Below are 15,151 nucleotides of genomic sequence, written 5' to 3' on the forward strand. Positions count from 1 at the left end.
TTATATTGGTAGGCCAGTTACTTCAAGGTCCTATTTGTGCATCTTGTAAGTCACTTCTTTCCTTGATTCTCAACAGTTTTCATCATCGTAAGGAACTAGAAAGATTCTATCTTCCTTCCTAGTAGGATATAACCTGCCTATTATAGGAAGCACACATGAAAGACAGCATCAACCTCAAGATCCATGAGCAGTAAACATGGCATAGCCTTGGTCAAGATTAAGGAGTTTTATGATTGGTTCATGTGACTGGGAACTAGAGCTAAGGAAATTAATTGGGTCAAATGATAGAAGATAAACTCTGTCTTGGTGGTGCTGATATCACAATACTGTATACATTCTTGTGGAAAGCACTAATTTGCCAGTCTGGGTTTAGATGCCACATCAGAGTCTCTGGCTGTCTTCTCATCAAAGAGATAAGACATTACCATTTTAAATGACTATATGCCCCTACTGATAAAGAACAAATGAAGGATGTTGGTTTTCCCCACCTCTGATCCCAAGCGTTCTGTTAGTTACTTTTCTCATTGCTAAGACCACATATGTAAAAGAGGAAGAATTTATTTTGTCTCACAGCTGAGAGAAATACAGTCCCTGGTGACTAGGAAGGCATGGTGACAGGAACAGCATGGTGGTCTGTGGTTTAATAGGAAACAGGAAAACACACTGGCTCTCAGCTCACTTTATCTTTCCCCATTTTCAGTTGGGGAGACAAGCTCCTCTCCCTGGAAATGCCTCACTGACTGACTGAAGGTGTGCTTTGTTAACATTCTGTTGCCTCTTAACCCAATCAAGGTTTTAACCAAAATTAACTGTCCCTAGCTCTCTGGAGTCTTCGAATTGTTTAGGATAAGTAAATAGGAAAATGAAATAAAAAATATGGTCTGGCCGGGCAGTGGTGGCACACACCTTTAATCCCAGCACTTGGGAGGCAAAGGCAGGTGGATTTCTGAGTTCGAGGCCAGCCTGGTCTACAGAGGGAGTTCTAGGACAGCCAGGGCTACACAGAGAAACCCTGTCTCAAAAAACAAACAAACAAACAAAAAAAAAAAACAAAAAAAAGACAGTGCTCTCAATGCTGATCTACAGATTACACAAGCCTTATTATTTCAATGATCTCTTTTGCAGACGCATAAATCTGATCCTAAAATTCATACAGAAGTATAGAGAGTTCTGAATGGGCAAAATAATATTTCAAGAACAATATGAAATCATAGTTTCTGGTTTTACAACTTACTAAAATAGTATAGTATTATTAAATTGTTAATATAGAGCAATAAGATAGAGTTGAGAGTATGGAAGGAAACTTGTGTCTATGATTGACTAATTTTTGCTATCGGTGCAAAAATAATCCAGTGGGAAAGATGTAATTTTTCTTGTGGTGCTGGAACAACTGAACATCTGCATAGAAAGCAATAAAAGTAGGTGTTGAGTAAAAGCTTGGTTCATTGAGTAAGAGTACTTACCATGCAAGCATAAGGATCTGAGTTCAGATTTGAGTACCCTTGTAAAAAGCTGAGCAGTAGAGAGTCACTGGGACTTGCTTGAAGCCAGTGTGAGAGACCCTGTCTCTAGGCAGTAAGACAGAGTGATAGAGCAGGCCACCTAATGTCTCCTTTGGTCTCTGTGCATGTACATAGACACACTTACCCATGCACATGTATGTGACACACTGCACATACAACAAACACACACAGACAGACAGACAGACACACACACACACACACACACACACACACACACACACACACAATGAAATTAGCCTCCATCTCAACCTCATACTAAATGCAAAATTTGACTCATAATGGATCAGTGGTCTAAATGATAAGTCAGAACTAAAACTATAATATTTTTAGAGGAAAGTAAAGCAGGAAATTGTGATTATCTTGGAATTGACTTTAAAGTCTTGGAAATAACAAGCAGCAAAAAAAAAAGGGGGGGAGAATATAAATTGTCCTTTACCAAAATTAAAATCTACCATGCATCGAAGGACATATCAAGCAAGTGAAAAGATAACTCACAAAATGGTAGAAAACATTTGCAAATCACATGCCCAGTAAAGGTCTCCTGGCCAGAATATAGGAAGAACCATCACAGCTCAGTAGCAAATCAATGGTCCAAATATAAAAGAATGAAGAGCTTAAATAGACTAAAATATCTCCAAAGAAGGCATCAAAATGGCTCACAAGCACAGGAAATGATGTTGAACATAACCAGTCACGGAAAAATGCAAATCAAAACCACAAGGTACCACTTCATACTCACTAAGGTGGCTGTTAAGGTAATTTTGTTAAAAGGGAAAATAATTATAACAAGATTGGGAGAAATTGGAATCCTTGAACTTTCCTGATGAGAATATAAAGTGGAGAAACTGCTTGTGAGAAACAGTCCCTCAAAATGTAAACACATAATTCTCAGAAGAGGCAGTTCCACTATGAAGGAGCTGGCCACAGAGATTCATAGAGTGCCACTGTTGACAAGCACCAAGGTAGAAACAGCACACATGCCCACCCAGCTAATACAGTAATAAACATGGCAGGTGTGGGGGCTCACACTTGACATCCTAGCCCTCAGAAGGCTGAGGCAAGAGGATTACTGGACCTTTGGCTACATGAAACCCAGTCTCAAAAATAAAAGATAAAAGGATGACAATATTAGTTTTATAAAGACTCATGCCTGACATGTTAACTCATGCTTATAATCCCAGCAGTTCTGAGATAGAGGCAGAGGAGCATCAGGATTTTAAGGCCAGCCTTGACTATGTACCACCTGGATTACATGAACATTATCTCAAACAAAAACAAAATTTAAAACAGGATACACCTTGAAAACATGTTAAGTGGCAGAAGCCAGATATAAGTGCCACATACTGTAATATTCCATATTCTGCAATGCTCAGAGCTAGCAAATCCAGAGACAGACGGCAGATTAGTGGTTGCCAGGTAAATGGATAGACTGAAAGCAGGGAGTGGCTGCTAATGGACATTGAGTTTCATTTGGGAGTGATGAAAACGTTCCCAAGTTAGATAGTGGTGATGTTTGCTTAATTCTGGGACTAAAAGCTATTTTGTACACATTATAGGATGGATTTTATTACATATGAAGTATTTAATAAAGTTGCTACAAATAGCAAAAAGAAGCAGTTGGACAGGGCTGGTGACTTTCCAACTCTATTATAAAATAAAGTCATATATAGTGTTTCAAACCCACTAGGTCTTGCTTTTCAAAGACCTGCAGAGTTTTCCTTGGCAGATGAGGGAGGGGTTAGTTGTTATACAAACATAAACAAGCTTCAAAAAGATGATTCCTTTGGGCTTGACAGGTACCTGGGGCCAGTCCACACATTACTGTGCTACTGGCAGAGGAGTTCTGTGCCATAAGAAGTGTCTTTAACACACCCCACTTCCCTTCTGCTTGTGCATGCCACTGTCCTGGAAACTCTATGGCACAGTGATCCTCAGGGCACAGAGCTAAAGGAGTCTTTGAATCGCAGCTACTAAGCCCAATTACTCTATTATGTCCTGTTCCTCTGGGCTTCGAGTACCATAGTCACACCCACAGAAGTCACATTTTTGAAAACCTGCTGCTTTTCTCGAAATAAATTGCATCTCACTTGGCCATTTACACAGAGACCCTGTGGCATCATTTGACTCAGATCTTGAGAGTAATTTGCAGTTCCATACTGGTGCCATGTTCAACTATGCCTTGGCGGGGTGGGGGTGAGGGTGGGGGTGGTGGCAGGAGGATGTGCATAATGACCAAGATTTTATTTTTGTCACCAGAGGTCAGGTAGCAGCTTACTGTCTGTCTGTACACAGAGCATGTTCTTGTACACAGAGCAGAAGGAGCAGAGAGCCACGAGCAGAGAAGAAAGGGTCAGGTCTGGAATGTGAAGGCTTCTGGTCTATTAGGAAAACTGCAGGAGTCTGATACTCACAAATGTGCCCTAAAGGTACTAAAAGGTTGTGATTGTGGTTGTTGTTAATTTAAATTATATCCACACTTAATGTGAAAACTATTCCTGTGCAGTCATATATGTTTTTATAATTTCCAATTGTGGGGCAAATCTTGTCTTTTTAATTAACCAGATTATTGGGATACACAAATGTTACCAAATAAAAGGTTCCTGTGGTCTATACTAGACATGTAGGCACAATGAAATCATTTCACTGCATAACATTTCTTAAAAGGAAAAGTCAAATGAGCAGTTAAATGATTTTGCACACACGTATTTTATTTCTTGATGACTGCTTAGCCTCACAGAGGGCCTAAGTGACTTTAGGTGGGATAACCGGATCTGTTTGCTCTGGAGAAGCAAGCGCAAGTCCTCCAAGGAAAGGCCGGGAGGCAGATGGCTGGCTATTGTGTTACAGCCATCATCTGCTGGGTCATGAGCAAATAGTAAGTGAAAAATATCCACGTGATTGAGAGAGAGCACAGCGGCGGCTTCGCCAGCACAGGGAGGACGCGGCTTCTGCTCAGTGGACTTTGAAAGCACGCTATGTTGAGATGTTAGTTGTGCAGGGCTAATCCATTTTACACTGTGGTAAAGTGAACATTTGCCCCCATTTCTGACACTACTATGCAATATTTTATATTGAAATGGCAAGTAATGGCCTTTTTTTCTTCTTTCCATAACAACACAACCACTAAATTATAGCTGTGCAATTATGTAAACAATGGAAATGCTTCCAGAAGGAATCCTTCCTTTTAAATTTTCATTTCGTATAATTGTTGGAAGGTTTAGAGCTGTAATAAACAAAATTATTTTACACATTTATCATTCTAAAGGTCAATTATAAGAGAACTAAAGAAGCAGCCCTGTGCAGAATGAGTAAGCCAATTTGTGCCGCCGTCACCATATGTTTTCCTTATCACTTATAGTTTTTCCAGTTACTGTGTACATAGCATTCAATTAAAGCGATTCATTTGAGGAGCTGGATGTAGTTTGTGTTTATAGAACTGTGCTTTGGAGGAGAGGAAACAACACGCCTCTATTTGAATTACCTGATTTTTTGCAAGATCAGTGATAAGAGACAGATGTTCTCACCAGTTGCTTTCTCATAAGCCTGAACCTTGTGATAAGCTACAAAGGCACAATTATCATCTTACAGTCTGGCTTTCAAACTCAACATAGAGTTTGCACATGGACCTTTCACTAAAATTGGAAAATGCAGTGTGTGTCCTGTTCACCATGTGGCACCAGTTCACAGGGTGGTTTCTTTCTAGCAAAAACAAGGTTTGTCTGCTCCGGACTAGTCAACTTAAAGAATAAACCTGATTCCTGTTCCAGACTGCATGTACCACTAAGCCTGTTGTTTAGTTTAACTACTTGTTTAGTCTGTTTTGAAGGTATAGAAAAAAAATCAAATCTTACTACCAGACTCACTTGTTTGAGTTAGGTTCTAAAATTCCTCAAAAGGATAGAGCTTAGAAAATTTAAAGGTTGTGTTTCCAAATTTGCTTCCATTTTACCCCCAAGTTATATACACAATCTCTAATTGCTTGTTAAAGGGGTTGTCTTAAGGTACTGATTGCTAGAGCTTTTTAATTCCTGGGGTAATATATGATCAAAGTAACTTCTCTGTGTCATCTCTGAATTTTTAAAAAATACTCTTCCTCAGTAGATCATTAAAATATCCATTCAATAAATTATTAGGGAACCAGGCCTGGTGGTGCACAACTTTAATCCCAGGACTTGGGAGGCCAAGGTAGGCAGATTTCTGTGAGTTCGAGGTCAGCCTGGTCTATAAAGTGGGTTCCAGGACAGTCAGGGCTGTTATACAGAGAAACCTTGTTTCAAAAAAACAGAACAGAACAAAACCAAACAAACAAAAAACCTAATTAACTAACTAAATAATATTGACTGAACCTATGAAGTAAGTTCTATGGAGTAAAAATTCTTCATTTTGAAGTAAACATTGCTGACACTGTTTACTTCTGAACTTGGAAAGCCTCCATAAAACATCTGTTTACATCTGCATCCCACTGCCTACTGCTCATTAAGGACGGGTCATCTCATCTTAGGGAAGAGAGAAACACATTTCTTTGGGAGTGGCCCACAGTATCTAATCCAAGCCTTGTGGCCTCAGTCTTAGAGTTTTTCACAGGGAGAGTTTGAACAGAGAGAAATTTCCTACCAGTGGTTACAGTAGAGTCAGCTTTGAGAGAAGGAATCATTTGATGAGAATAAAGCCTCTGTGTTCATCACAACTTATCCTCAAGACTTCCTCAGGCCAGGTAGAGTTGGTACAACCATGGTTGTTGGCCCTATGACATTGTAAACCTCTATTTTTAAAGACAAGTGCCTATCTCAAAGTAAGAGCTTCTGGCAGCTAGTGATGTTTTTACAAGAAATTCATAATCATTTGCTTGTTAATATGTTATTGTTTTTAAGGAGTATTTTCTGTTTCTGACAAGGGGTAATCATTTTCCAGTATAATTTTAAATTTCAAAACTGTGAGTCGCTTTGAAGAAATGTACTAGGCAAATTCTGCTGACTTTCCAGGGAGGCTGCTACAGAGGCCATGAGGACCGACCCTGATGTGATGGGTGTGTGGTGAACACCATTCTGTCTGTTCATATAGAAAGCTCTGTAGGCTATATAAACTATCAAAACCTGAAGGATTTTATTTTAAATTTTCAAAGATTGATTTTAATACCTTAAAGTGGAGGAGTGGGGTGAAAGAACTACTTTTCTGAGTTAGGAATGAGTGGAGCTCATCGTGGATGGTCCTCTTTTGGGAACATGAATGGCAGATGCTCTCCTGAGGGCCATGTGGCTACTCCTAATTTTAAAGTGTTATCTCAAAGATAGACACTTTGGACTGCTCCATTTCAGTGTAGATAAGCAAAGTAAGCCAGCATGTGGTGGTAATTTGGCTGACTGGTCATATGGACCCCTCTTTAACCCCCGAATTAACCCTATCCCAGTGCTGTCCTTAGTGACTATAGCAAAGGCACACTTTCCCCCCAGGCTCTGTCTTACGTGGGTGGTATAGTAGGGCAGGCTTGCCATCTGTCATTGTCCCTCTTTTTCTCATCTCTTTGTCCATAGAAGCAGGTTTGGTTGAAGTCACTGGCCCAGGTCCAGGGACTGGGTGAGGCCTGTGACTATCTCAACTACTTTGTCTCTGCCATCTCTAGCACCAGTGACAATTTTGTAGTTTCTGAGTGTATGGTTTCCTCCCTAAGCATATTCACCAATGAAGCAAGTTTGTAAACTATGGTTTCAGCTTATTATTCAATTTCCAGTCCCCACAAACCCATTCCAGAAAAATCACCTTTAAACCAAAAATTCTAAATTCCAGTGGTGAAGATGGCTCATTTGAGTTTAGTGTGTGCTAAATGCTAAAAGTTTTTAAAACCCTTAGGCTTCAGGGTTTTAACTCCTCATCTCAGCAGATGGAATTAACGCAAACATAACAAAGCTAACATCATGGCTGTTTGCATTATTAATCTTCAGATGCATGGCATTCTGGTACCTTGCTAGCCAGGTTTGCACGAATCCATTCATTGCAGCATATGTCAACAGAAATGTGCTTCCATCTGCTGCTGGGAAGCTTGATGCCTGATATTCTGAGACAAGGCCCCAGCACAATGCATACCTCTGTGAGTAATTACAGGTGTGTGGTGAGGAGCCCAGGGCATTAATCAGAGGCCTAATTATGAAAAAGGTAGATCTTTTGTTCCAGTCCTGGAGCATGAGTCTACTACACAGTTTCTAACCTGCAGCATCCATCTGCTCAGCCAGAGAATGTTTGTCTTGGCTGATATGGACCCTAAAGTGTATCACAGGATGTGATTAAAACAGGCTTAATTATTAACAGGGAAGAAATCTTGGTTTAGGTTTTTTTTTTCCATCCCTTCCTTTTATATATCTACATCTATATCTACATCTATCTATTTTTCTATCACCTATTTACGTGTCTCATCTTTTATCTATAAATCATATATATCCATTTATTTTTGTGTAAGAAAAAGTCCACTGAAATGCCAAAGCTTCAAGTTTTAAGCTAAACTATTTATCATAAGTGAGCACTAATATATTGAGTATTATATGGTCATTTGAATCTTGTAAATAGTATTATTTAATGTTAAGTGTATCTGCTGTAAGAAAACATGTCTTGGGAAAATGTTATGTGAGCACATGGAAGGTATGTTTAAGAAGACAAGTTGTGAAATGAGGTGAATCTTTCTATGAGGGGCCTCAGATGACTTTGGAAATGAGCATGTTGCTATGCTTTGCTCTAGTTTAATAGTTAAGTCAGGACTTGTTGAGGTAGCCACACTGACAGCCAAGGTTCTTCCGTCTTGCTATTTACTTGTATATTGACACTAACTATTAGTTGCACTACAGCTAGTCACATAACTAAAGTACTTCAGCATGTGGTTTTGATTTGTGTGCCTGGCCAGAATCTGTGCAAAAGAAGATTGTAGTTTTCATATTAATCCCATTTATACATGCACATACTCACACAGATGGCTTTAGGGGGGAACCTGGCCATAATGGTGTGAATACTGTCCTGTGGTGGATCTGATCCACCACAGAGGCAGGAATGAGGGACTGGAGGTTGGGGACCAGCCAGCCCTCCACAGGATTCTATTATAGACACAGGATGGAGAGCTGTCAGGGAGATGCTCCTGGTGCCGAACTCTGGCAAATGGCTGCTGTTGGCTTTGTGTTTGCACCTCGTGTGCACATCAGATCTGTGGCAACTCCCTGACCTTAGAGCCTCATGCATGTTACACCATTACCATAACACTACCCACATTCCCATTTCTTAGTGCCTGAAACTCACAGGAGCGGTCATTTCCATCCCTTTGCCTATCAGCTTTTCTAAGAGTGTGCTCTAACCTCTGGGGACTGAAGCTAAAGAAAGAGCCCAGTTTTTATTCTACTGACAGAGATTTGCAAGTTTTATTTACATGTCTATCTTGGCACACCTGTTCAAGGAGCCCACGTCGAGTGGAATACAGGGCAGATGTTTAGCTAGACCCAGTGTCACAAAGTGGCCTTTGGTTTTTCCATTCCCTTTACCAAAAGATATGTATGAGAACCATTAGAGTTATGCATCCCCTGCACTCTTTTGAACAAAATCCTCACACAGTGCTCTGCTATCTTATTAGTGGTAGTCTTACAAAGGAACCACTTTGGAATTTTGTTCTTAACATTACAGTTGTGTTTCCTTATTTTCGTTTTCAGGATATCTTAAACACCATCATAAAAAACTGCTCACCCCGCTTTTTCTCCCTGGGTTTGCCTGGCTTCTCAATGCTGGTGGGGGACTTTATCACTGCTGCTGCCAGGGTCCTCAGTACAGACATGTTGGCGGTGAGTATGACAATGTTCAGCATCCCAGCTCCTGTGAGACTTCACAATTGCTAACAAGGCTCAGATTTCTCCACTCTTAACAGGTGTTGACTCATTAGTGCGATGTGAAACTGGGCTCTCAGAGTAGATACCCTGGCAGCTCATCTGTGAAATTGTAGGATCAGATGACATACTGGTACTGGAAAGGCGTTTCATCAAAAGGCCAAAGTGTGAGAAATCATATCCCCACTAATATGTCAGCACATTTACACGAAAGCAGGGTACATCTTACAGATACTTATTAGTATTCTCCAGTAAATGACATTATGGTTATAAATGCCATAAAGAGAGAATTTGAAGTGTTTGTTTGAAGTAATATGTTGTTGTTTTGTTAAACTTAGTTTTAGTTATTGTGAATCTCAAAGAAATAAATAGAATTTTGTGGGTCTAGATTTGGAATCAAATCTAAGGCCTCTTGTATATTAAACTACTACTGAAATATAAAGATGATGAGATTTTGATTTACCAGGGGTTTACATGAAATGAGTATGAGTAGTCAGTATTCTAAATTTTGTCTGATACATGGCTGATTTCTCACTTTCTGTTGGATGTGGTTAATACTTGTAAAATTCATAATTTGTACTCTTATTTTTATGCCCTAATATCTTCTTCTGAGGCTAAATTAGAAAGTGAAGAGAAGGGGAGAGACAAGAACAAGAGGGAGGAATGAGAAAAGGAAAAATAAGGAAGAAAAATGTCCAATTTCTTTAAGACTTCCCCCACTTGGTTATTTCTGAATTGGGGAAAATCATCTTTAAAGAACCTTCTTGTTAAATGTTAAGCCTTCAAGTTGGCTTGAAAAAAATTACAGGACATGAGCAGGAGAATCATACTTCATTAGAATTGTATTACTTGTTAGGAGGATTTCTGTAGACTGTGCTACAGCCCTTTATGCTACACCACACATAGTGATGACTCCTGTGGACATGGGTCTTTCGCATATGTGAGCTATTTAAAGTTGCCTTCCAGACATAAATTGGTCAATGGTCATATGAAAATTACTCAACATCTTTAATCAGAAATGCAGATTAAAACACAAGATAATAATTTCCACTGTTAAGAGTTGCTGTCATCAACAAGGAAGATAAGTGTTGTTAAAGATATAAAGGAAAAAGAATCCTTGTATCTTGGTGAGAATGTAAATTGGTACAGCTATTGTTGAAAATAGAATGACCTTTTAAAATTAGTAAAACCATTAAGTGATCCAGAGAAGTAGAGTCAACATGTTCAAGGGAAAACTGCCCCTCATGCTCTACGCAGCATTATTCCTAGTTAATAAGTTAGAGTAACAACTTAACTCTGTGTACATGTGGATGAACAAATGTGACACATACAATAGCATATTCTTCATCCTTAAGAACAAAGAAATCTTGTCATGTTTGACAGCATGAGTGATTCCAGAAGCCACTTTGCCTGGGAAATAAGCCAGGCATAGGCCTGCATCATCTCTGAGACATGTGAAATATTAAAAGTCAAATGAACAGAAACAGAGGAGCCTGGTGTTTGCTAAGGGTTGGGAAGTAAATGGGTAATGCTGATCAAAACGTAGAAAGTTTTGGTAAGTTGTACTTAAAAATATTGTAGTATAAACTTGAAATCTGTCAAGAGAATGTTCCTCCATGAAAAGGGGCGGCCATCTGAGATGGTAGATGGGTTAATGAAGCTTAATTATAGCTTTTATTTTACAGTGCTTTTATCTATATACATATACGTACATATGTATGGTAACCCTCTTATATCCGTCCTTCTCAAACTTCCTCATGATGCAACCCATTAATACAGTTGCTCATGATGTGGTGACCCCCAACCATATAATTGTTGCTATTTCATAACTGTAATTTTGCTACCATTATGAATTATAATATAATATCTGATGTGCAGGATATCTGATATGTGACTCTTATGGGGGTGCTTTCTTAAGTGTATATAACTTTACCTGTCATACCTTCATAAAATGCTAAAGAAAAAAACAGCTTTCCAAAATGAAATTTTAAATGGAGAGAATATGAATATAACAGTTATATAAAAAGAGTGGTTTTTTGAATTACTGTTCTGTGTAAATATGAGGTTTAAAGCTGTGCAGCTGGTGAGAGAGGTGCTTGGTCAGGGCACACCTGCTCAGCTAGTTTTCCGGTATCCCAGTTAACTATGAATGTTAAGTATCCCCACTTGCTCAGGCAGCCAGAAAGAGAAGTAAATACGTGCACAGGAACAAATCAACAAAGAAATCTGTGGAAGGTTCTGCATAGCAGCAGTAATTAACAACCAAAGCTAGGACCAGTCCAAATGTCCAGCAGTAGCAGAACAAAAACCTTGGTGCAAACATGCTGAGGCTTACTGTATAACAGCACACAGCAGGGAGCCCCAGGTCTAGCTTGCTCTTGAATCCAGTATGGCTCTGTGAGTGAAGAGGGCAAGAACTACAGCCAACATCCTAATGTTAATCGTAAGGAAATGGGCAGTTCCAATCAAGGAAGCCTCTTAGGTCTCTTCAGAAAGTATCCCAGAAGCCACATGGTGATAGTGCTTGTACTGCAAAGGAGCTGTGAACCGTGTCAGATGCCTCTGAGGTCAGATGAGACTGAGACTGATGGTAGCCACTGGGTGTGTACTGTGGAAGTCAGTAGCCAAAGTACTCACCATGCCTCATGTTAGCCAACTTCAGCAGCTCACAGTAGTCACTCCAAACCTTCATGTTTAAAAACTAGGCAAACCATTGCATATTGACTTTGTCTCTGATGCCACAGCTCCATTCCTAACTGATATCACTTCCCCCACCTCTCTTTGGATGACTACCTCCAACTCCCCTCCTTATGAATGCCCTTGCTTTTTACTTGAAAAATAATGTTAGGTTGTTCTCATTGCCCTGCTCTTTTAAGATCATGAACTCCAAAATTACTTAAAGCAGCCATGACAGCTATTTGCCTGTCTAACTCTGAATGAGTGTCTGAATGAGCCTGCTGAACGGTTGTAGAGCACTTGTTTATGTCAAACGTCGAGATGCTTTCTGTTCGCTGGAGACTTGCATTTTCATCTAGGCAAACTTCTCTTGCTTAAACATCCCAGAAGGAAAAATGATAAAGATTCCCTCTCAAAACCAGAACAAAGTAAAACACGTTCCAGCTTCTGGCCTATGTAAGAAACTTGATGTTTCCCTCCTTGTGTGCAGGCACCCCGTTCAGAAGCTCTCACTCTCCTTGGTTCCCTTGTCTGCTTCCCAAATACCTACCGGGAGATCCCTCTGCTGCAGTCAGTGCCAGAAGTGAGTGACGTCGTCACGGGAGCTGAAGATGTCAAGGTACATAACTGAGTCTTGAGTTTAACATCCACAGCTGGAGCTACATCACTGTGTCTTCCATCCTATGCACTGACCTACTTTCCCCTGACATTTGCTGTATCTTTTGAAAGCTTTGGTAGTTGTTTTCAGAAATGCATTGTATGAACTGTGAATGTATCACATTCATAGCATATTGCAGTTAGACCTGATAGCTCTGTTCCTCTGGTGTTTTTTTATTAGATCTGTTTATCGTTCCTAGGGATCATAATTCTGTAATGAATCATCATTTGTAATAATTCTGTTAGCTTAGTTATGCTGCATTAGTAGAGCAAATGATTTTATAAGAAATAATTCCAGTAAGCTAAATATTCAATCCCATTGCTGGCCTGATTAAATGCTACTAATAACCTGAAGTTCCAAATTATTTCTTGGGAAATAAAAGTAAGAATTTTTTTTTTGTCCTCAGCTGGCTTTTGAAGCAAACAGAAAGTCCCCACATCAGTCAATCAATCCATAATACCTGATTATAATCTGTAATTCAATGTACAGTGTCTAATCCAATCAAAATAAAATGGAGATTTTCCTATCTGGAAGTCTCAGGTGCTTTGCTTGATTTCCACTGGATCCCTAGAAATGCTGTGCTGCAGGTTGGCTCGGTTACCCAGGGAAGCACTTGCTGAGGTGAGCCAAGTTCTCCCTGAAGGAAGGGCTGCCCGAACTCCCTGGCCTTTTGCTAGCTCCAGGGTGCCTGTGACATGGTCAGCACATGCGGGAAACCAACAATGACATCAAATTTTCATTTACTGAATTTTGTGTTTTTAGCATTACCTCATAAATATTTTACTGAAGAATGCTACCGAGGAACCAAATGAATGTGCAAGGTAAATGATGAACAAGAGGTAAACTATGTTAGAATTTTAAGATGCACATTTGTGTATAAACAGTTAATGTTTTAAAACTCCTTGACATTTCTCTCACACACACACTGAAATGTATAATATAGTAAGCATTGTGTCAGAAAGCTGCTGTGCTTAGCTGCTTAAAATGTCATCATTACACGTGAAAAGGGTAAGATGAAGAATATTATAGAGTATACTGTCTTTTGCATAAGAAAACAGAGATTAGAAATAAATGATGCTTTCAGTAAGGAGGAGGGATAAAGCAGCAGTTCGTGAAAGCTGTATGCTGCGGGCAGAGATTCTGAACTTCAGATGATTTGTGGCTCAAGAGACATTTGGTAACGTGTGGAAACATTTGGGTGCTTCTGCCAAGCATCTAAGACTACTACAGTCTGTGACCAAGATAGGCGACTTTATAGGCCAATTGTGGTAAGAAGTCCCTACCTCTCCTCTCAAGGTGAAGGGCAATACTGGGAATGCAGATAGAGGAGAGCATCCCTCTCTCAAACTCAACTCCCAACCTTGTCAGGCCACTTCTGCCTATGAGTGCCTCAAGGCAGTTGCATATGTCATGACCCTTAGGCACATAGGAAAACAGAGGCCTATAACTCTACTGTCTCATGCACTCTTGTGATTTTACATTTTGTTAATTTTTTTATTTCTTCAGTAGATGGATTAGTGCAGTTTTCCTAGTCTGCCATTTTCATAAGCTATGTGCATTACCAGTTTGTTAACATTAAACTAAACTTGGGTATGAGATACTCCCCCCTTGATGTATATAAATTTTGGTTCAGAAAGTTACATTACATCCAGCATCTGTAATTTTCCTATCATGCCCTCTTCCTGTTTGAATATCAGGCCAAAGGATCATAAAACATAACGGGCTCTTTCTTCTTCACACTCAGAATACTTTTTACAGCAGTAGGATTAGTATCCCTGTGTGCTCATAGATCTCACAAGCAAGAGTGTTCAAGAATTGTGTCCATTTCATCTTTGCTGTTAAATCCTTGTGTATTCTCTAGTTGTATGACTAGTCTTGTTAGATTTGTCACCGTTACTAGTTTTTTCAAACAGTACGTGTTTGTCTTTGCTTACCTCTCTACATTTGTTTTTATTTCCAGCTTTAAGCTCTAAACCTCTTCTACTTGTGATGTTATTCTTTTGTTACTTTTAAAATATATATACTTGGTGTGTTTTTAACTTTTTTCCTTTAACACGAGTATTAGTAAGGGCTTATTGGTAAGGGCTACCTTTTGCAAAATTTTGTTTTAATATGCAATATTTTCAATTCTGTTTTTTCTACTTTTTATTATGACTCCTTCATGGGATCATACTTTTTATTAATTTCCAAATATATGATTATTACTGTCTTTTTAAAATTTTTATAATTTTTAAAATTTTATATAAATTAGTAATTTGCCTTAAACTAGATTTATACATGGATATGAGCTACCATATTGGGCCTGAAAACTGAACCCTGGTCCTTTGCAAGAACAACAAGTGCTCTTAACTGCTGACTCCTCTCCACCCTCTATTTCTATCTTCTATTGCTACATTTGTTTCAAGTAATTATAGTGTAGACCAAAATGTATGTGTGATGACTAA

The 15,151-nt window shown here is 39.3% G+C and overlaps 1 protein-coding gene across 1 annotated transcript in view; it reads left to right on the forward strand.

Annotated features, from left to right (window-relative positions):
- Window positions 1-15,151, forward strand: part of Ralgapa2 (Ral GTPase activating protein catalytic alpha subunit 2) — a 271,739-nt gene that overhangs the window by 144,946 nt on the left and 111,642 nt on the right. The window contains exons 25-27 of the mRNA XM_028754273.1: window positions 9,203-9,331; window positions 12,540-12,668; window positions 13,470-13,528. Of these exons, the coding sequence (XP_028610106.1) occupies window positions 9,203-9,331; window positions 12,540-12,668; window positions 13,470-13,528 (317 nt within the window). The remainder of the gene's footprint in view (window positions 1-9,202; window positions 9,332-12,539; window positions 12,669-13,469; window positions 13,529-15,151) is intronic.

This window comes from Grammomys surdaster, unplaced genomic scaffold (genome assembly GCF_004785775.1).
Source record: "Grammomys surdaster isolate TR1022 unplaced genomic scaffold, NIH_TR_1.0 129, whole genome shotgun sequence".
Taxonomy (NCBI): Eukaryota; Metazoa; Chordata; class Mammalia; order Rodentia; family Muridae; genus Grammomys; species Grammomys surdaster.